Source organism: Mustelus asterias, chromosome 3, assembly GCF_964213995.1.
Source record: "Mustelus asterias chromosome 3, sMusAst1.hap1.1, whole genome shotgun sequence".
NCBI lineage: Eukaryota > Metazoa > Chordata > Chondrichthyes > Carcharhiniformes > Triakidae > Mustelus > Mustelus asterias.
The window spans coordinates 141,017,427-141,041,372 of NC_135803.1; the positions used below are offsets into that span (position 1 = coordinate 141,017,427).

At 40.7% G+C, this 23,946-nt stretch overlaps 1 protein-coding gene across 2 annotated transcripts in view; it reads right to left on the reverse strand.

Annotated features, from left to right (window-relative positions):
* Window positions 1–117: 117 nt before the first annotated feature.
* glt8d1 (glycosyltransferase 8 domain containing 1) overlaps window positions 118–23,946 on the reverse strand; it is a 37,169-nt gene continuing 13,340 nt past the window's right edge. For both annotated transcript variants that reach the window (XM_078209799.1, XM_078209800.1), the window contains exons 6-10: window positions 16,272–16,356; window positions 15,799–15,911; window positions 10,804–10,970; window positions 10,223–10,332; window positions 118–4,380 (exon numbers count right to left, since the gene is read on the reverse strand). In XM_078209799.1, the coding sequence (XP_078065925.1) occupies window positions 4,190–4,380; window positions 10,223–10,332; window positions 10,804–10,970; window positions 15,799–15,911; window positions 16,272–16,356 (666 nt within the window). In that variant the 3' untranslated portion in view covers window positions 118–4,189. The remainder of the gene's footprint in view (window positions 4,381–10,222; window positions 10,333–10,803; window positions 10,971–15,798; window positions 15,912–16,271; window positions 16,357–23,946) is intronic.

The following is a 23,946-nucleotide window of genomic DNA, read 5'->3' on the forward strand; positions in this document are numbered from 1 at the left end:
TTTGGCTAAGATGCAAATGAGATCAAGCCTTGGAGGAGCTATTCCTACTCCAATCAGCTTGAATCATGTAGATCAAGCCCAAGACAAGAGGTGAGAGCCCTGTCTTGTCAGCTTGGATCGGGAATGTCTCAACTTGTTGAGACTTTGAATTGGACTTGATTTGATTGAATCGGAATAAAAATACAAAAAAAAAACGAGCAATATGGAGGAGACTTAAGTTATCAGGCAGGGGAATTATAGTGACCATCATGTACATTACAATACAAGACCAAAGTTACTGATGGGGAAACATCCTATTTTACCTGTCCGAGGGTTGTGGAGGCTCATGTTCAAGACAGCTAGATATATTTTAAAACAAAATCTATCAAGGATATGGGGAGAATGCAGGAAAATGGCATTGAGGTAGAAGATCAACCACTATCTAGTTGAATGATGTCAACGGTAGAATGGCCTACTGCTCCTCTTTCTTATGAGCTATTCTCTTACAAACAGCAAGATGTTCACATTAAATACCTATGGTCAAAATCTGCTATGACTTGTCAAATTTTCCAAAGTTAAATTAAACCTGACATCAGCAATGTGCTGAGGAGTTCATCAATTCCCATATTGAATTTATTTACAACTCTGTGCTGGCAATAATTAGTGACTTGGATAGCATTTGGAGAAAAACTGAATTAACCATTTTAAGGAATTCAGGCTTGATAAATAAGTCAACAGCAAGACCATCTTATAGCAAAGTGAAAACATTTAATAAGCATAAAATGACTTGATCAAGACAATTAACACAGTTTAATAGATTACTTCCCATTTGGGCTATGGATAACAAAAAAGGAATCCTATGAAAACAGATGACCAGGTACAGCATTCTATTGCCAGAATAGTCCCAGGCTGAGGACCAGGGGCAGGTCCCAAAAGGAAATCCCATGTAAGGGGTAGAGACCGGACTGAAATAGTTCCAGTTGAGAGAAGAGCAGAGAAAAAGAAAGCAAAAGAGAAAATGCTGGAAAATCTCAGCAGGTCTGGCAGCATCTGTAAGCAGAGAAAAGGATTCCAAATAGGAAAAGGGCTGCAGGTAGTAGACTTTAAGTGAAATGGACTTGGGAAAAGCGCTGGTAATTGAGAGTTCAGAAGGTGCCCTAAAGATCCAAGAAGGCAGTTAGAAGATTGACCCCATGGCCTGTAGCTGAAGTCACCAAAGGTAACCCTTTGGAGCAGTTCTGTTCAGTGTGACTAAAGATCTGAAGTTGCACCTGAAATCTGCAGATAGTGTACACAAATCCAGGGTAATGGAATCTTGGGAGATGAGGCAAAATGAGCTGGAGTAACATTAGGAGAATTCCCAGGCATTGAAGGTGAAGAAGGCATTCAGAATGCTTGGTTTCATTGGTCAGAACATTGAATACAGGAGTTGGGACGTCTTGTTGAAGTTGTACAAGACATCGGTAAAGCCACACTTGGAATACTGTGTACCGTTCTGGTCACCCTATTATAGAAAATATATTAAACTAGAATGCTACTAGGACTTGATGGTTTGAGTTATGAGAGGCTGGATAGACTGGGACTTTTTTCTCTGGAGCGTGGAAGGCTGAGGGTGATATTATAGAGGTCTATAAAATAATGAGGGGCATAGATAAGGTAAATAGTCAATATCTTTTCCCAAAGGGAGGGGAGTCTAAAAGTATAAAGGACAGAGGTTTAAGGTGAGAGGAGAGAGATACAAAAGGGTCCAGGGGGGGCAATTTTTTCACAGGGTGGAGTGTGTCTGGAACAAGCTGGTAGAGGTGGGTACAATTTTGTCTTTTAAAAAGCATTTAGACAGTTACATGGGTGTAGAGGTATATGGGCCAAATGTGTGTAATTGGGACTAGCTTAGGGCTTTTTTTTTAGAAAAAGAGGCAGCATAGACAAGTTGGGCCGAAAGGCCTGTTTCCATACTGGAAACCTCTGACCTATTGGAATCATTAGTGAGAGAGACAAAGTTCAGTGAGACTAGTTAATTCAATGCTGTTGCCATCTGGGTGGGTTGAGAAATCTAGACTCTGCCATTTATTTTGTTGTGTTTGACACAATTGGCTTTTTATTTCAGTAAATTGTTGTAAAGTGAATCTTAGTACTATAGTGAGTGAGCTTGGGGAATTAATGGAAAATGTTTTGCATAGTGGATATAAGTAACATCCTAGAAATTAGTGTAAATCAGGAAATAGGAAGAAGGATTACAAAAAAATTAAAATCACTAGGAAAGTGTCAATTGTTGGAGCTTGCAGGCTGACAAGTTCCTGTGTCCTGATGGGCTTAGATGGCTAGTGAGATAGTTGTCCAAAATTTGCTACGTTCCACGACTGAAAATATCAAACGTAACTCCTTTGTTCAGAAAAGGAAGTCCGAAAGCAGGAAACAGGCCAGTTAGCTTAATATATGTTACAGGGAAAATGTTAAAAGCTGTTAAAGATGTTATAGAAGACACTTTGCCTGATTACTTTGAATTTTGCTGAGTCAGCATTGTATTGAAAGTAAAATCATTAACCAGTTCTTTGAAGTAGTAATGTACAGTGGATAAAGGGAGTCATTTTGAAAATAAGGGGTTGCTCATTTAAGACAGATGGGATGAAACTTTCTCAGAAGATAGTCTTCTGCAAAAGAGAGTGGAAGCAGTCTTTGAATATTTTGATAATCAAGCAGGTGAAAAGTTAGAGGCTGCGTGTGAATATGGAGTTTAGGTTACAGTCAGATCAGCCATGATCTTAGCTTATCTATTTGCCTGTTCCATTCACTAAGATTACATAGGTCACTTAAATTATGCTACTTGAGTTTACTCAGACATGTTGAAGCTGCAGAATTTCATGTGGTTTTAATTCAGTGTGATTCTAAAGCATGATTTTCTCACCACGTTTGTGACTTTTTAATCAGAACGTTGTGATGGAGGTCACAGACCTTAAGTTATTTCTCTTCAGATGCTGTCTGATCTGTTGATTTCTATATTTGCAGCATTTTGCTTCTGTATACTTACAGGTAGTGTGATTTATTGGCTGGGTAAATACTGCTGTGGCCTTAGGACTGAGGTGAGGCTAGTTTTTATATCCAGCTCGATTCAACTGCATGTTTTGGGGGTGAAAGATAACGCTCAAACCATAGCAGTTTGGGCATTATCTTTCACCCATCAGCAGTCCTGATAGAGATAAGTATCTGTTTAAACACCTAAGATTAATTAACTAATTACAAAATCAGAAATTAAATAACTGAATAATACTGCCAACGTTGAAAATCTACAACATCCTCTTTTCTCTGGGTGTTCAGGTTTCCTCCCAAACTCCAAAGATGTGCAGGTTAGGTTGATTGGCCCTGCTAAATTGCCCCTTAGTGTCAGGGGTATTAGCAGAGTAAAAATAGTGGGTTTTGGGGATAGAGCTTGAGTGGGATTGTGGTTGGTGCAGGCTCAATGGGCCAAATGGCCTAGGGAAACACCAACATTACAGGGGTCCTTGCCTAATTCAAGGAGCTGATCCTATAGGAATTTAGAAACCCAAAAGTGATTCAGCATGAAATTCCTTGAGTGTTAATACTCCTCATTGAAACATCTGAAAACTGAAAGTGAGTGCTAAAGTATCTTGATGTTCAAACAATGTAATCAAATACTTGGATGAGAATGAACATTCATACAAGCTTGGTGAAGCAATTTCAGTTCCTGATCAAGTCTTCATTTATAACTAGAATTATTTCAGGGGTGTTGCAGTTAGTGCAAGAACACCCTTCAACTTCAAGGATGCAAATTTCTAATACCATATGAAATCTGAACCAGAAACTACTATTGGAACTATGTCATAAATGGCTTCTGTCCTAACATCTCGGAGAAAAAAATTGCCATCTGGTCAATGACATTCAAAAGATATTTTGTTACAGTTTCAGAACTCTTAGTTCAGTGGCCAAATGGAAATTAATTCTGCCAACAAAGAGTAACCTGAGTTAATGCATTTTGGCCTGTGCTGGTGGCTTACTATAGGTTTACACAGGATTTGAAGAACTTAGAACCAGGAATTAATAAAAAATCTCAATTTTCCCCACAGTATTATGGTCTGTTGCCTTTTTCAATGTGCATTTAGATTGGAATGAAATTAATCAAATTCCTGAGTGGTAGTAGTTTTGTACAAACCCACTAAGTTAATGATTTAGCAGTCACATTTATGGTTTTCTCCTACTGAACATCCTCTTCCTCTGCATGTCGACGTACTGGGTGGAATTTTCCAGTCGGGTCTGGAATGTACCATCTATCCCAAATTTCAATGTAAGACGAGGTACGACCCCAGGGTTTAAATCGTCCATTCCAGTGCAGCAACTTGGCAGCTTTAATAAAATACGACGAATATCTGGTACCAGCACTAGAACCTATAGAACAGAATGACATAATCAAAACAATAATCTCGGAGAAAACTGAATCCACTTTGATAAATTGATTATAATGAACGGTAATCAAATTCATTTCAAATGTTAAAAAAAGCCCCAAACAAGTGGCCATCTTATTTCTATTAATAGAAAACGCCGGTTTGTACATTTATAAACTACCAACCCCTGAAAGTGCTATGACATCTCAGCTAATTGTAACAGAAATTATGGATTTTTCTGTTCCTTAGTTTATACAGTTATTTAAAAGTTAATTGCATTCACTGTAATCCTTTCCTTTAAAGGAATCAAAAACTTCCACTTAAGATCTCACAACTTTGTTTCCACTGGAACTTTAGTCACTAAAATGGTCATCTAATCTGCCCCCAGGGCTCTTGTCAATAGCATACTTGGTCTAGTGAAATGAGTTAGTGCACTCTCATTGGTTGTAAACTGCAGAAAAAACAACTTGAGTGGGATTTTCTGGCCCTGCTGAAAGTCTGGCATGCTCTGTCCCCAACCCTGGCCTTAATCTCATCAGTTTGACTATATATTTGAGCTCCACCTTTACAGTATAATGCCCATTGTAGCAAATTTTAATAGAATGTGTTTAAGACATTGTAGAACTGTATTCTTGAACAATGATGATGATTTTGGAAGCTTTTGGTACAAAAATGGAAGCACATGGAATTGGAGGAAATCTTTTGACATGGTTTGGAATCTTTCCCGTCACTATACTTATAAATTACTTAGAAGAAATAGAAAGACATGTATCCAACTAAGTAGCACAGTAACTCCTGTAGATGGCAGCAGAAAGTTGCAAAGGAAAATTGACAGTTAACTGAGTAAACTAATCTCGCAGTTGAAGCTTTACTTGTGGAAAGTGCAAGAAAGTCCAGTTGGGACTTGTATTAATCAGAGTATTTTCTAAATCGAGAGAGGACCCAGAGGAAGTAACCACCACCTAGAAGAGTGGGCACAAAGAAGACCTGGAGACAGTAACCACCATGTATAAAAGGAAGGAGAAAAAGGTTCCTACGGCAGTATCCACCACCAAGTTAAGCTTGCCTGTCCAGTCTATGACTAGAGCAAAGTGGCCATATCTTGAGATAAAGTGTCACATCACAGGAAAACAGTCAAAATTGATTGGTTTGTGAATATTTTGCTTGTTTACCTTCAAAACATGGGCAACTTATTAATAAGGTTATAATAGCTTAAGTAAGGTTTACTGATAATAGTAAAGGTTATTTGGAGCAGTGTTTATTATAAATTAACACATAATGGCAGGGCAAGTGATGTGTTGTGACTACAGAACTTGGGTGTCCCTGGACGTCAGTGATGCTGGACAAAAATGTCTGCAATAAGTGTCTGTGGCTTGAAGAGCTTCGGCTCAGAGTCACTGAGCTGGAAGCCAAGGTGAGGGGGAAATTTACCTCGACACTTTTTACCAGGAGGTAGTCACACCACATAGAAAAGTCAAGAAGATAGGGTCTTCTTGCTCAGAGGCAGGAGGGTGTGAGTAAGTGAGGCAACATAGGGACCCAGAACTGAGAAGCTTCAGCCTTTGCAATTGTTGGTTGAAGACTATTATAGCCTACATGGATGAAAGCGATGGCTGCAGGGTGGATAAGCAAATGCATTGGTACCATGGTACAAGGTGGCCATTCAAATGGGGGAGTTATTAAGAATGTGGTGATTGTTGGGGACAGTACAGTTAGGGGATATAGATGGTTCTCTGCAGCTGAAATTGGAAACTTGCCCATTACCAGGGTTCAGGACATCTGCTCTGGACTAGAGAGGAACTTGTAATGAGAGGGAAAGAATCCAGTGGTCCACAGAACTACCAAAAACATATGTAGAGTTAGGAAAACGTTTCAGTATGAACAGCTCGGGACTAAATTAAAAAGAACTCAAAAGGGAATCATCTGTGGATTACTACCTCAGCCATGTTTCTTATTATTCATTCATGGAACATGGGCGTCACTGGCTGGCTAGCATTTATTGTCCATCTCCAGCTGCCCTTGAGAAGGTGGTGGTGACAACTGAGTGGCTTGCTAGGCCATTTCAGAAGGCAGTTGAGAGTCAAGCACACTGCTATGGCTCTGGAGTCACATGTAGACCAGACCAAGTAAGGTTGCTAGATTTCCTTCCCTAAAGGACATTAGTGAACCAGATGGGTTTTCCGACAACTGACAATGGTTTCATGGTCATCAGTAGATTCCAGATATTTGTTATTGAATTCAAATTCCACCACCTGCCATGGTGGGATTCAAACCCGGGTCCCCAGAGCATTCGCTGAGTTTCTGGATTAATAGTCCAGATAATACCACTAGACCATCACTTCCCCTTACAGAGAAATGGCTGCACGATTACAAAGATTGGGACATGAACATTCAAGGGTACATGACATTGAAGAGGAGATGGAGCTAGGAAAAGATGGAGGGGTAGCTCTGCTGCTTAAGGGTGACATAGGAACAATGGAGACAGATTATCTTAGGTCTGGAGATCAAGTTGTAGAATCAGTATAGGTAGAGATGAAAAACGTAGGTAGTCTGGATGATCAGTTCAGTGTTTTCACGACAGTTTCTTACAGCAGCACCAACCAGATAGCAGGCTATATCAGATCAGGTAACGTGCAATGAGACAGTGAATTAATGGCCCCACAGTGAAGGTGCCCCTAGGTAGCAATGATCATAATACGACTGAGTTTCACATTCAGTTTGAAGAGGAAGGGATCTAAGATTTTTTTAAATTAAAGACAATTATGAAGGCATGAAGACAGATCTGGCTAAAGTGAATTGGAAAATTAGGTTAAGGGAAAGGTCAGTAGAGATGTAGTAGCAGACAATTTTGGAAATATTTCAGAATACTTAGATAACATATATTTCAGTGAGGAAGAATGATTAAGGGAAGGACATACCATCTGTGATTAAAAAGTTAAATATAGTATCAAATTGAAAAAGTGTAATTATACAAAGAGAAAATAATGAACAGCAAAGAATTACTAAAAGATTAATAAGGAGGGAGAGATTGGAGTACAAGATAGCTGGCAATATAAAGATAGATAGTAAGATTTTCTACATGTATTTAAAAAGGAAAAAAGTAAAAAGTGTGCTTTGGTCTTCGACAGAGCAAGAATGGGGAGTTAGTAATGGAAAATAAGGAAATAGGAGATGAATTGAACAGGTATCTTGTGTCTGTCCTCATTGTATAGGATACAAGTAACTAACATCCCAGAAATAACTCTCAGACCACAAATCAGTAAGGATAGGCAACAACACCTCCTCCATGATCGTCCTCAACACCGGTGCCCCACAAGGCTGTATTCTCAGCCCCCTAATATACTCCTTATACACCTCTAACTGTGTGGCTAAATTCCCCTCCAATTCGACTTTCAAGTTTGCTGACGACACCACCGTAGTTGGTCGGATCTCAAACAATGACGAGAGAGTACAGGAATGAGATAATAGAGAATCTGGTGAACTGGTGCGGCAACAATAATCTCTCCATCAATGTCAACAAAACGAAGGAGATTGTCATCGCCTTCAGGAAGCATAAAGGAGAACATGCCCCTGTTTACATCAATGGGGACAAAGTAGAAAAGGTCGAGAGCTTCAAGTTTTTAGGTGTCCAGATCACCAACAACCTGTCCTGATCCCTCCATGCTGACACTGTAGTTAAGAAAGCCCACCAACGCCTCTACTTTCTCAGAAGACCAAGGAAATTTGGCATGTTAGCTACGACTCTCACCAACTTATACAGATGCACCATAGAAAGCATTCTTTCTGGTTGTATCATAGCTTGGTATGGCTCCTGCTCTGCCCAAGACCGCAAGGAACTACAAAAGGTCGTGAATGTAGCCCAATCCATCACACAAACCAGCCTCTGTGAATCTGTCTACACTGCCCACTGCCTTGGCAAAGGAGCCAGCATAATTAAGGACCCCGCGCACCCCGGACATTCTCTCTTCCACCTCCTTCCGTTGGGAAAAAGATACAAAAGTCTGAGGTCACGTACCAACCGACTCAAGAACAGCTTCTTCCCTGCTACTATCAGACTTTTGAATGGACCTACCTTGCATTAAGTTGATCTTTCTCTACACCCTAGCTATGACTGTAACACTACGTTCTGCACTCTCTCGTTTCCTTCTCTATGAACTGTACGCTTTGTATAGCACGCAAGAAACAATACTTTTCACTGTATATTAGTACATGTGACAATAAAAATCAAATAATTCTGAATCAGAGGCTGAAAGGAACTTAAAACAATTACAATCATGAAGTAAAAGGTAGAGAGTAAATTATTAGAATTGAAGAACATAAGGACTAGGAGCAGGAATAGACAATTTAGCCCCTTGAGCTGGCACCCCATTTAATATCAACATAGCTGATCTCACCCGGGCCTCAACTCCACTTTCCTGCCCATTCATCAAACCCTTACTAATTAAAAATCTGTCCACCTCTTCCGGGGGTCAGCACGGTGGCACTGTGGTTAGCAATGCTGCCTCAGAGCACCAGGGACCTGGGTGCGATTACTGTCTGCGTGGATTTCCTCTGGGTGCTCCGGTTTCCTCCTGCAGTCCGAAAGACGTGCTCGTTAGGCGCATTGGCCATGCTAAATTCTCCCTCAGTGTATCCGAACAGGCGCCGGAGTGTGGCGACTAAGGGATTTTCACAGTAACTTCATTGCAGTGTTAATATAAGCCTACTTGTGACACTAATAAATACACTTAAAAACTACATCTACAGGATCCCCATTATCCAGCTTGCTTGTTACATTTTCAAATAACTAATTAGTCAAACATGATTTATCTTTGATTGCATTTTGGTTTTCTAAATGTCCTGATATTACTTCCTGAAGAGTAAAACTAATTGACCTATAGCTTCCTACATTTTGCTTCTCTCCCTTTTTGAATAAGGGTGTTACATTAGCATTTTTCCAAGTCGCCAAAACCCTTCCCGCATCTTTGGAATATCGTAACCAATGGATCCACTATCTCCATCGCCACTTCCTTTAAGACCCTGGGATGTAGGCCATGAGGTTCTGGGGACTTGCCTGCCTTCAATCCCATTTTGGCTCAGTACCTTTTCCCCTAGTGATGATGATAATTAAGTTTCTCCCTTTCTGTAACCTGGATTGGTAGAAAAAAATTGAAAAGGCTAATGGAATGTCAGTCTTCATATCAGATGATCGGAATACAAAAGTGGTAGAAGTTGTAGCTAGTTGTACAAAATACTATTTAGACCACATCAGAAGTATTGTGTTCAGTTATCTCCTATAACCATTATTCATCCGATAGTCACATGGCCCCTTTTTAAAATCATTCTAATGCTACCTAAAAACAATATTTTCTACAAGCAGTTTTTGCATACACATTTATGACACCCAATGCTTTCTGGCTCCATTGTCAACTATAAGACTGCTGCTGTATTGGCCTAATTTAGCAAGTACCAAATGGGCTGATACGTTCTTGAGCTTAATGTCAGAGAAAACAAATTATTCTTTCTTGACAGTACATGCAAATGGTTTCCCTTGGACAAAATATCTTTAATGGGTGATAAACACGAATGGTTCATATTGGGGTGCTCATCTATGATGGCAGGATTAGCTGAGGGTTTTTGTTTAAAAATCAGTAAGAGAAATTAATCAGAAGTTTGTTTTCTTGCAGATCATCAGGTTTTGTGCAAAATCTTAGCTCAATTGCAATATTGTGATGTATCGCTCTGATTCTTATCATAGCATGAACCAAAATTCCAGCACTGTTGAATATTGCTATCTCAGCATGCAGCATAATGGTTCTAGTAACTCCAGCTATATTCATCTTTATTTATTAAAACTGAAAACTTACCAAGATGCCTCACATGCCACATTGGATCAATGGAAGAGTACTGTTTATAGAACACCAAGAGCATAGGTGGTGTAACACTGCCGGCCAGAACACCACCATATAAATTCTCCCTGTCAGAGTATGAAATATGTATATATTAACTTCAGACTGCAATGGGTGGAGGTGGAAAAAAAGTATAGACAAGTATTAGCTTAGATACTCTTAAAAATGATCCAAGGTTTTTCTTCCATACTCAACTACAAACAACATATTTCTAGGCTGGTAAATGCTTGAATTTATATTATTTCTTGCTTGAGAAATTAATCCGAGACTACTTGAATGTAATGTTGGAAGAATGTTTCAAATTTGAATTAAATCAAATTGCATTAGTTAGCACAGTTCTGCAAATAGCATATTCCAAAATTTTAGTCAACTAGAAACCCCAAAAGAATCCCCACTTAATATTGGTGCAGCAACATAATAGTATGAAATATTCCACTTACCCCAAGAATAAGGTCAGAAGATTACCAGAAACTGCAATACAACTGCATTTGCCTTATGCAAGCACGCACTTGTACATTATTAAACTATTACTAACTTACACTACATTGATTTCCAACCATTTTTCAAGCTGCTCTGTAATGTTCTGCTGCTTCCATTCCGTGAGATTAGCTACAATGACACCAGGATTAAAGGAACACGTGCTTGCCTTCATACCAAGTTTTCTAATGGTTTCTTTTTTATAATCAAAGAAGCCCAAATATGTGTTCTAGAAAAAATGAAAATAGAGTGAATGAAACAAAAGATTTTCCTTTATAATTACTATTTTAGTAACCTTAACTAACAATTTCAGCAACTGCAAAACAAAATGGCAGACAAAAGTATTTTCAGTGTTCTGATGCCAATCAAATTATTAATTTAAAAACTGAAATTGATAAGAGTATGTTAGCCAAAAGCATCAAAGGATATTAGACAAAGGCTGATATATGGTGTTCGGTCAATCATGATTTCACTGACTGGTGGACCAGGTTCAAGTTGCTAAGTGGCCTGCTCCTGTTCCTATGTTTGGTTTATCTTTCCCTTGTAGTTTCTTGGCTAATATTTATGCCTCAACCAATACAAATGAACCAAATTTTCTGGATATCCATGATATTGCTGTTTGCAAGATCTTACTGTGCACAAAATTTTGTGTGCAGTGTGTGCAGGAGGGTTTCCTGACACAATATGTGGATAGGCCGACAAGAGGCGAGGCCACATTGGATTTGGTACTGGGAAATGAACCAGGCCAAGTGTTAGATTTGGTTGTGGGAGGGCACTTTGGAGATAGTGACCACAATTCGGTGTCTTTTGTTATTGCAATGGAGAGGGATAGGGCCGTACGGCAGGGCAAGGTTTACAATTGGGGGAGAAGTAATTATGATGCGATTAGGCAAGAATTAGGGGGCATAAGTTGGGAACAGAAACTGTCAGGGAAAGGAACTAATGAAAAGTGGAACTTTTTCAAGGAACAAATACTGGGTGTCCTTGATAGGTATGTCCCTGTCAGGCAGGGAGGAAATGGCCGAGTGAGGGAACCATGGTTCACGAAAGAGGTGGAATGTCTTGTGAAAAGGAAGAGGGAAGCTTATGTAGGGATGAGGAAACAAGGTTCAGATGGCTCGATTGAGGGTTACAAGTCAGCAAGGAATGAGCTGAAAAAGGGGCTTAGGAGAGCTAGGAGGGGACATGAGAAGTCCTTGGCGGGTCGGATCAAGGAAAACCCCAAGGCTTTTTACTCTTATGTGAGGAATAAAAGAATGACCAGGATGAGGTTAGGGCCGGTCAAGGACAGTAGTGGGAACTTGTGTATGGAGTCAGTAGAGATAGGCGAGGTAATGAATGAATACTTTTCTTCAGTGTTCACCAAGGAGAGGGGCCATGTTTTTGAGGAAGAGAAGGTGTTACAGGCTAATAGGCTGGAGGAAATAGATGTTCGGAGGGAGGATGTCCTGGCAGTTTTGAATAAACTGAAGATCGATAAGTCCCCTGGGCTTGATGAAATGTATCCTAGGATTCTTTGGGAGGCAAGGGATGAGATTGCAGAGCCTTTGGCTTTGATCTTTGGTTCCTCGCTGTCCACGGGGATAGTGCCTGAGGACTGGAGAATGGCGAATGTTGTTCCTCTGTTTAAGAAAGGGAATAGAAATGACCCTGGTAATTATAGACCGGTTAGTCTTACTTCGGTGGTTGGTAAATTGATGGAAAAGGTCCTTAAGGATGGGATTTACGACCATTTAGAAAGATGCGGATTAATCCGGGATAGTCAGCACGGATTCGTGAAGGGCAAGTCATGCCTCACAAATTTGATAGAATTTTTTGAGGAGGTAACTAAGTGTGTTGATGAAGGTAGGGCAGTTGATGTCATATACATGGATTTTAATAAGGCGTTTGATAAGGTCCCCCATGGTCGGCTTATGATGAAAGTGAGGAGGTGTGGGATAGAGGGAAAGTTGGCCGATTGGATAGGTAACTGGCTGTCTGATCGAAGACAGAGGGTGGTGGTGGATGGAAAATTTTCGGATTGAAGGCAGGTTGCTAGCGGAGTGCCACAGGGATCAGTGCTTGGTCCTCTGCTCTTTGTGATTTTTATTAATGACTTAGAGGAGGGGGCTGAAGGGTGGATCAGTACATTTGCTGATGACACCAAGATTGGTGGAGTAGTGGATGAGGTGGAGGGCTGTTGTAGGCTGCAAAGAGACATAGATAGGATGCAAAGCTGGGCTGAAAAATGGAAAATGGAGTTTAACCCTGATAAATGTGAGGTGATTCATTTTGGTAGGACTAATTTAAATGTGGATTACAGGGTCAAAGGTAGGGTTCTGAAGACTGTGGAGAAACAGAGAGATCTTGGGGTCCATATCCACAGATCTCTAAAGGTTGCCACTCAAGTGGATAGAGCTGTGAAGAAGGCCTATAGTGTGTTAGCTTTTATTAACAGGGGGTTGGAGTTTAAGAGCCGTGGGATTATGCTGCAACTGTACAGGACCTTGGTGAGACCACATTTGGAATATTGTGTGCAGTTCTGGTCACCTCACTATAAGAAGGATGTGGAAGCGCTGGAAAGAGTGCAGAGGAGATTTACCAGGATGCTGCCTGGTTTGGAGGGTAGGTCTTATGAGGAAAGGTTGAGGGAGCTAGGGCTGTTCTCTCTGGAGCGGAGGAGGCTGAGGGGAGACTTAATAGAGGTTTATAAAATGATGAAGGGGATAGGTAGAGTGAACGTTCAAAGACTATTTCCTCGGGTGGATGGAGCTATTACAAGGGGGCATAACTATAGGGTTCGTGGTGGGAGATACAGGAAGGATATCAGAGGTAGGTTCTTTACGCAGAGAGTGGTTGGGGTGTGGAATGGACTGCCTGCAGTGATAGTGGAGTCAGACACTTTAGGAACATTTAAGCGGTTATTGGATAGGCACATGGAGCACACCAGGATGATAGGGAGTGGGATAGCTTGATCTTGGTTTCAGATAAAGCTCGGCACAACATCGTGGGCCGAAGGGCCTGTTCTGTGCTGTACTGTTCTATGTTCTAAAATATGTTGCTGCATCCACTGATAAGAGTGCTTCATGTCCTGTAGAGTGTCTCTGGGACATTGTAAAATCATAAAGAGTGCTGTATAAATTATATATTTTTTTCTATTTAACTGATTTACGATTGAAATTCCAATCAGAATATATTTGCATTTAAGCTAATCAAGTAGAAGATATTTAAATAAGGAAAGACAAATTCAGCTATGTTGAACAGAAATTTGTATTAGACTATGTATTGTGTTTCAAGCATGCTGAATGACTGACAGGATACTGTGAACTTGTGTATTAAAATCTTTCATAATGTATATTTAGAAGTTAGATCAGAAAGAGCATCCTTTTTCACTATTGATGACTGAAAGTTCAGCTGCCTGGGCCTTAAGTCTCTTTGCCTCCCTACCTCTCTCTTCTCCTTTAAGGCATTCTTAAAACCTACCTTTTGTGATATCTCCTCATGCAGCTCAGTGTCAAATGTAGTTTAATAATATTCCAATGAAATGCATTGGGATGTTTATATTAAACTTTCTAAGCCAGATGGTGAAGTGGGAACCAAATGGCAATTTTTATTTAAGACTAGTTTACAGAAATGCAACATTACAAATGTCTATCTCCTCCCTAACCAACACCCGGCGTCCTAGAAGTCTCTCTTTATTTGTACTCAAGGTACTTATTCAATCAATGCACTCTACTGATATATCCTTAACCATAATAATAAAACTGAGATACCATTAACACATTCTCTTGTTTCTTTATATCAAAAATTTATAAACACACAAACAATATTTCAAAACAAATTGAAGAAAAGAGGAACAGAAAAAAAAACAATTTTCCATATTCTGTGTACCACATCATAATACAAGAGTCCCTCTTCTAGGACTTCCATTAGGCTCTTCATGCAAGCATTCCTTTTTGTAAAGTACTCCCACAATTGATAACTCACATCAACTATTTGATCTTGGGAGATTTCTTTTCCCATCATATTTCTTTAAAAATTCATTTATGGGATGTGGGTGTTACTGGCTAGGCTAGCATTTATTTCCCAACCCTCATTGTCCTTGAGAAGTTGGTGGTGAGCTGCCTTCTTTAATGTTGCAGTCCCCGAGGTTCAGGTATACCCAGTGCTGTTAAAGAGGGAGTTCCAGGATTTTGACCCAATAACAGTGAAGGAACAACAATATATTTCCTAGTCAGGTTGGCAATTAGTGAAGAGAGAATAGAGTTAACGTTAATTCTGGATGCCTTAAGTTTTCGCATGCTGTGTCATACAGAAAATATTCTGGACACATTTATCTATTATAAGCTGCTAAAAGCATGTCATTTGTTTTCTCCCATTACAGCCATTTTTGACCCTTTCCATCCTGAAATCATGCATTCCTTGCTGGGGTACAGCTCTACAGGCACAGGACATCCTCGAGTATCTCACAGAAATGGCTATCTTAAAAAAAAAGAGTTCTGACTTCAGTACCAGCATGTTACTTGATTGTCAACATACCACAATGGATCCTCCAAAGTGCATATTGCACGCTTCAAATGGAGTACTTGATAGCATTCAGCAGAAGGTATTATGGATGATATTCTCCTCAATTTAGCAAAGCTGATATCAATGTATTCATTCTGCTTAGTGCTAGATAACAATGAATATTTAAAGATTAAGGACTGAACCTACAAAGCCTCATGATTTGAATTGCTCAGTAGCTCAATAACGTAAGTGTTAACCTATTCAAGAAACTTTATTTGTTCCTTTATTATGAACCGATCCTCCTCTAAGTTTTAGATCAGTTGTAGACTGGTTGGGGAAAATGAATGATAATTATGTACATAAGGCCAAATATTAGGGTGGTACTTATCTACAGGATTGAGAATGATCAAGTTCGTTGTTCCATATAATATTTCATAGAGAAGATCTGTCTTGGTTCAAAATCAAATCAAAACAGGGATACGACATAATTCTTAATTGACTTCAGTTGGCTTTAATGTATCACATTCATAACATTTTTTTTGACAGCAAATTTTGCATTGGACATTAAATACCTGACTTCCAGCACCTCGAACCAACACCTTGGAAGATACAGAATTACAATCTTCAGAAAATGCTGCAGCATGACCTGCCTTCAATTCAGTGTCATAAAGTTCTCGGATGTCTCCTAAGTGCAAGAAGAAAATAAGCTTACATTTATATAGTGGTTTTCAGAGTTGAAATGCCTCAAAGTGTTCATGCAATAGACATTTTCACTTCCAGATATAGGTTTGTGAAAAGACTTTTCATTAAAAATTAACTTTTGCGAATTACCTCCATAAATTGGCGGAAATGCAGCTGCTTTATGTTCAGCTTAAATAAGTAAATGAAATGGCTGAAAATTAAAATGTTTTGAAACATTTTCAAATTAATAATCCATATTAGCTAGTTTACTAAATCATGAATTATATAATTCCTCTACTCAACATTCTGTCTGCTGCCTTTTAAGCTATATTTAGCTGTATGCAATAGAAGCAAAGCAAATTACCTTGCACAATTACATCATCATCCAGGTAAATGGCTTTCTCTGTGCCAGAAATCAACATAGGTAGATAAAACCTTGCCAAAGTCAACTGAAAACAATGATAATAAACTAAATCAAGATATGAGTTTTAATATTCGATTCTATTTCAATTAGTATAATGATCTAATTTTACTTCAATGATATGTCACTGTGCATTTGTCTCGAATACAAGATGATATGTTGTCTCTTACAGTTAATCTTCTGTCAAGTATAAAGAAAGGGCAGAATTTTCCATGATCCCCGCAGCATGTTTCGTAGCGGGAAAGGTGGCCTGTCATTGGCTGATGCTGGGATCAGAAGACCCCACTGCTGTCAATGCGGTTTCCTGTTCTATGCACCACCCCAACCCCCTCACCCCCACTGAGAAACCTGTGCTGCGGGTTCACTGTTGGTGGGACCGGAAGATCCCGCCAGTGAAAATGGCTGGAAAATTCCAGTCATAATCTTAACTCAGTACCATTATATCTTATGTTTGTACTCATTACATACATAATTATTTATCTTGTCCATCAAGACATTGAGATGGAACACATTAAAAACACAAGTGAAGAAATAGGAGTTGGATCTTCACACGGCCAGTTATATTTACTACATGAGCCAGTCGAAGACTAGTGTCCATATATGGAGTGACATTGTGTCAGCATACTCAAGTTATAATTCTGGTTCCCATGTTGCTCTCTGTCTAGCTTATGCAGAGCTCTACCTCTGCATGCCAATTAAATTTGAATGCAAGGAGAAAGGAGTCAGGTCCTTTCAAATAATATGAAAAGTATTTAAAATTAATTTTGGAAAAGTTTAAACTGTACTATTGTTGTATATTGGAGAACGACGTTACGGAGCATGGAGGGGTTAAAATGACGGAGTTTTGTTTACAGGTGTGTATTCTCTTACATGGCTGCTTCTTCTCTGCCCGTTTTTCCCTGCTAGGTATTAGGACATGACTTCTGGTGAATATATTAATACAGCAGAGCTCACTAAGCCAATAACAATTAATACGAATACATAAAATTTCCTCTCTTAAATTGAACATCCCTAACAAGTTCAACATGGACAATAATCAGTAAGTCACTATTAATAAAGTCAGACAATCTGGAGGTTGTTGCTCTCGACATGGTCGATGGCAAACCTCTAGTGTCTTCTTTACGTTGGTGGTAATCTCTGGTGTTTTCATCTTTGCATGAACGTTATCGGTGGTTGGTTTAACTGGCATTGTCCACACGTCTCCTCCAGAGAATGTCATCTTTGGTTTGGACAGTATAAGAGACAGGTCCAGTCTGTGCAAGAATTGTGGCAGGAACCCATTTTTCTCCTGTGAAGTAATTCCTAGCCAAAGCTCCTTGTCCTTGGTGGAAAATTCCATACTTTGCTTTCTCGCCATTTCATTCGTCCTTGTTGTATGATCTCTTTAGTTTTCAGAGGTTTCAACGGATCGAATGCTGATCACCGTTGTCTTTTCGTCATAAGTAATGAAGGAGAGGTCTTGGAATATGTGGGATTCCTATACCTATTCGGAATTTTTTAAGATCTTTGATCTGTGAATCTTGTTCCTTGGTTGCTCTTGATGCTTCATGGTTTGGATGATACGTTCTGCCGTTCCTTTAGTAGCAGGATGATATGGTGCGGATCTAATATATTGAATACCATTCTCTTGTAAGCAACTTGCAAATTTGTTTGAGACAAATTGAGGTATGTTGTTGCTTACCAGTTATCCAGGAAATCTAAAATGACTAAATACTTCACACAGCTTCTCAACAGTCTTCTCTGAAGTAGATTTCATCATGTAGACCTCTGGCCACTTAATGTAAGCATCGATCATTACTAAAAATATATGTCCTTCAAAGGGTCCCGCAAAATCCACATGCACTTGATGCCAAGTCTCTTCAGGCCCTTCCCATGGAGGCAGTGATGCTAAGGGTGGCAGGTTTCCTACCATCACACAGGAAGAACAGGTTCCAGCTCTTGCTTCAATTTCTGCATTCAGTCCAGGTCACCAGAAATAACTTTGCTAATTCCTTCTTGCGTGTGATTCCATAATGACCCTCATACAGCTTCTCTAACAGCTGCTTTTTCAATGGTGCCAAAATGATCACTGACCCCCAAAGACATCCTGACTGTACTGACTTCTCCAATCTCCTGGAGTAGTAGGGTTTCAGGTTAGATGTTAGTTCTGAAGTCTTCCCTTATAAAATCAGATCCATCGCTTCTGAAAGCGCAGGATAGCTCTAATTGTGTTTTCTAACTTGCCTAGAAATGACAGCTGTGTTGTCTACTTGTTCAAAGTAGAAGATATTCCCATTCGAGTAGTCTGACAAACTACCAGGCCGTGGCAATTTTGAAAGTCCATCTGTATTACCATGTAAACTTGATTTTCGATACTTAAATGGTACAAGTATGTGCAGACAAAAGCAATGCCCATCTTTGCATTCCACTTGCTCCAAGTGATGGAATTCCCGTGTGTGGTCTAAAAATGGTACTTAATGGACGATGGTCTGTCAACAATGTAAATTCTCTCCTGTACAGAAACTGGTGGAATTTCTTTACTACAATGATCCCTAATGCCTCCCTTTCAATCTGTGAATAGTTACTTTCAGCCTTGCTCAAGGTTCAAGATGCAAAAGCTCTGGGTCAATCTTCGCCCGATGACATGATGTGGGAAACCACGACTCCTACACCGTAAAGGTGGTGCATCACAAGCTAACTGTATGTTCTTGCACAGGGTTATATAATAGTTTCAGAATTGTTGCCAAGGTTGGGATAAATCTTCTGTAATATTTCAACAATTCCACAAAGCAACATAACTGGCTAATATTCCAAGGTGCAGGTGCCTCTGCAATGGTTTTAACTTGAGGAGATTTCTGAAGGTCAGTGGCATCAATCATGTGTCCCAAATACTCAATGGAGGATTGGAAGAACTCGCACTTGCGGACCCTCAGACAATAGTCTTCCAATCTCTGAAGAGTGTCATCCAAGTTTCGAAAGAATTCCTCATTGTCTCTTCCAGAGAGTAGGATGTCATCCAGATAACACTGGACTTTGCTCAGTCCACTCAGGATCTGATCCATTGCTCTTTGAAACAATGCAGGAGCTGAGGTGATACCAAATGGCAACTTTCAGTACTGGAACAAGTCTGTGTGTGTCATGATTGATGTGGAGATGCCGGCTTGGACTGGGGTAAACACAGTAAGAAGTCTCACAACACCAGGTTAAAATCCAACAGGTTTATTTGGTAGCACAAGCCACTAGCTTTCGGAGCGCTGCTCCTTCATCAGGTAAGTGGGAGTTCTGTTCACAAACAGGGCATACAAAGACACAAACTAAATTTACAAAATAATGATTGGAATGCGAGTCTTTACAGGTAATCAAGTCTTAAAGGTACAGACAATGTGAGTGGAGAGAGGGTTAAGCACAGGTTAAAAAGAGATGTGTATTGTCTCCAGCCAAGACAGTTAGTGAGATTTTGCAAGCCCAGGCAAGTCGTGAGAGTTACAGATAGTGTGACATGAACCCAAGATCCCGGTTGAGGCCATCCTCATGTGTGCAGAACTTGGCTATTAGTCTCTGTTCAGCGACTCTGCATTGTCGTGTGTCGTGAAGGCCGCCTTGGAGAACGCTTACCCGAAGATCAGAGGCCGAATGCCCGTGACTGCTGAAGTGTTCCCCAACAGGAAGAGAACACTCTTGCCTGGTGATTGTTGAGCGGTGTTCATTCATCCGTTGTCGTAGCGTCTGCATGGTCTCCCCAACGGATGAATGAACACCGCTCGACAATCACCAGACAAGAGTGTTCTCTTCCTGTTGGGGAACACTTCAGCAATCATGGGCATTTGGCCTCTGATCTTCAGGTAAATGTTCTCCAAGGCGGCCTTTACGACACACAATGCAGAGTCGCTGAGCAGAGACTGATAGCCAAGTTCCGCACACATGAGGACGGCCTCAACCGGAATCTTGGGTTCATGTCACACTATCTGTAACCCCCATGACTTGCCTGGGCTTGCAAAATCTCACTAACTGCCCTGGCTGGAGACAATACACATTTCTTTAACCTGTGCTGAATCCTCTCTCCATTCACATTGTCTGTACCTTTAAGACTTGATTACCTGTAAAGACTCGCATTCCAACAATTATTTTGTAAATTGAGTTGGTGTCTTTATATGCCCTGTTTGTGAACAGAACCCCCACTTACCTGATGAAGGAGCAGCGCTCCGAAAGCTAGTGGCTTGTGCTACCAAATAAACCTGTTGGACTTTAACCTGGTGTTGTAAGACTTCTTACTGTGTCATGATTGTCAGAGGTTCCTGTGACTTCTTGTCCACATTTTTTATCTGTAAGTAAGCCTGACTCAGGTCAATTTTGCTGATATGTTGGCCTGCTGCCAATACTGCAAACAAGTCTTCAATGAGAGGTAATGTGCACTGTTCCGTACAGAACACTGGATTAATGGTGACCTTGAAGTCTCCACAAATCCTTACAGATCCATCCTTCTTGATGACTGGAACTATTGGCATGGCCCATTCACTAATGGTGACAGGTTCCAAGACTCCCATCTTCAGGTCATTCCAAGTCAGCTTCCACCTTCAGCCTAATAGCATCTGGTACAGACCTTGCCTTCCTTTTATTTTCAATTTCTTTCATGCTCTCTCGTTCTTCATCAAAAATAAATTTAGTTTATTTATTATTGTCACATGTAGGCTTACATTAACACTGTAATGAAGCTACTGTGAAAATCCCCTAGTCACCACACTTTGGGGCTTGTTTGGATACATTGAGGGAGAATTTAGCATGGCCGTTGCACCTAACTAGCATGTCTTTGACTGAGTGAGGAAACCGGAGCACCCAGAGGAAGCCCACACTGACACAGGGAGAACGTGCAGACTCCGCACAGACAGTGACCCAAGCTGGAATCGAACCCGGGTCTCTGGCTCTCTGAAGCAACAGTGCTAACTACTATCACCCAACTGTGTTCTTCTTTAAAGTTTTTTTGAGGCCTGATTCTCCATTGGTCATCATGCTGACTTTGGCCCAGTTCAGCAGAATCTTCTCCAGCCATGTCTGACAGGTAGAGACAAATATGCTGTTTGCCCATTACGTTGCTCAGTTACTTTGATATGGCCCTTCAGTGGAACCACTTCACCTGTGTATATCTTCAGCACTATCCTTGATGCCATCAAGGGAATGTGCTTAAGTTTTTCCTTTGAAATAGTCTCTGGCACCAGTGAGACTGATACCCCAGTGTCAACTTCCATCCTTACTGGCCGTCCATCCAGCAGTGGAGTGGCCCATTATTGATGTGTAGCACCAGCAATGGCTAGCACATTCAATGCTAATTCCTCCTCAGACTGAGAACCTCTCGCCGGCATTCTACCGCCCTGGTTGTCATGGGAATCAGAGCAGGCAAAGGGCAGACAATAGGAATATCCATTGACCTCAGGCAGTATTTTTCGGTCTCGGGTCAAGTGAGGCCATCAAACCCCACCCATTATGCTTTTTTCAACCCTTTTATACAGCATGAACATTTCTCCTTTTGTTCTCTTTAAATGCGGTCTTAGTTATTTACTTAGAGCATGCTTTTTCTTTCAGCAGGCAAATTGAGTAGCACATTGCAGAAAATTGAGTTTTGGGTGAGCTGCAGGCCTGAGATTTCCTCACCCAGCATTTTCCCCCTACCTATAATTTGCACTTACTTTTGAAGGAGGCTGTACCATTTTTTATTTGGTCGTGTAGCAATCCTGGGCAAGTTTCTCCCCGGACTTGAAATCAAAACTCCTAAGTGAAGCCCTCTTGAGTGTCCTTGTAATGCTTCCTTTGACCGCCATGACAGTGCACCCCACACTCTCGATAGAAGATTTGCAAGTGTTAGGCATTCTGGCTACATGACTAGCCTAAATCTGTCTCAATACAATGTGGAGCAGTGGTGGAAACCTGTGGCTCGGGGACCACATGGGATTCTGGGTGTTGCCCACAAGATATTTTGTTGACTGCTGCCCACATACTGAGTTGCCACCTTTCACTGTTTCCATCTGTGTAGATTTTTTCTTACTGGTACGAACGTAAACCAAGGGCTTTATGTGAAGTGAGGTGCATGCTGACTGCACACAACATTGATGGAGAGCTGTGCGCTCTGTTTACAATAGTTCTTGTGCTCTCTTTATAATAGTTCCCATAAGTTGGAAGAGGTTTATTTTAATTCTAACTTTTTCTGATTAACCACTGATGTAACACCATCAGAACCATCCAAAGTTAGCAATTTAACTCACATTTTCAGATGATTCACAACAGGCCAATTGCCTCAAGGAAGTTTGCCCTTCTAGGCAATTGCTGTGCAAACCCTTGCCTATGGAGTTCTAAAAGGGGTTCCCCAGCACACATAGAACATAGAACAGTACAGCACAGAACAGGCCCTTCGGCCCACGATGTTGTGCCGAGCTTTATCTGAAACCAAGATCAAGCTATCCCACTCCCTATCATCCTGGTGTGCTCCATGTGCCTATCCAACAACCGCTTAAATGTTTCTAAAGTGTCTGACTCCACCATCACTGCAGCAGTCCATTCCACACCCCAACCACTCTCTGCGTAAAGAACCTACCTCTGATATCCGTCCTGTATCTCCCACCACGAACCCTATAGTTATGCCCCCTTGTAATAGCTCCATCCACCCGAGGAAATAGTCTTTGAACGTTCACTCTATCTATCCCCTTCATCATTTTATACACCTCTATTAAGTCTCCCCTCAGCCTCCTCCGCTCCAGAGAGAACAGCCCTAGCTCCCTCAACCTTTCCTCATATGACCTACCCTCCAAACCAGGCAGCATCCTGGTAAATCTCCTCTGCACTCTTTCCAGCTCTTCCACATCCTTCTTATAGTGAGGTGACCAGAACTGCACACAATATTCCAAATGTGGTCTCACCAAGGTCCTGTACAGTTGCAGCATAACCCCACGGCTCTTAAACTCCAACCCCCTGTTAATAAAAGCTAACACACTATAGGCCTTCTTCACAGCTCTATCCACTTGAGTGGCAACCTTTAGAGATCTGTGGATATGGACCCCAAGATCTCTCTGTTCCTCCACAGTCTTCAGAACCCTACCTTTGACCCTGTAATCCACATTTAAATTTGTCCTACCAAAATGAATCACACCTTTGAGAAATAAGCAAAGCCTCATCAAGGTATGGTAAAACATGGTAACAGTAAAACCTCACCAAAGTTTGGTGACAAAATGAAACAGACAGGAGTCTGATTATTTCTAACAGTGTAGAAAGATAATCATGAGAGCACTTAATGGCAAACTGCTCACTATTCTTCACGGATGCCTGAAGGCCGATTGAGGATGTGGCTAAAGTTCTATGCTCACCTTTCTAGAATTTGGGCATTATCTATGTGCAGTGTTGATCCATTGGCACCGAGAAAACTGGCAATGAACCAGCAGGCTGGGGCCAGTAAACAGATTTCAGATCATTGCAGAATCACTTCCAGTCTTTGTGATCTGCACATAGCTGAATCAGAAAACAGGCAAGTTAAGTATCTTGCATCTCTCGGAGCTTGGAAAATCCTATGGATGGTTTGGTAGGCATTATGCTTGGATAGTGGGGTAAACCCCATAGAGACGATGTTTCTCGTTCAGTAGCTTTCATCAAACCAATC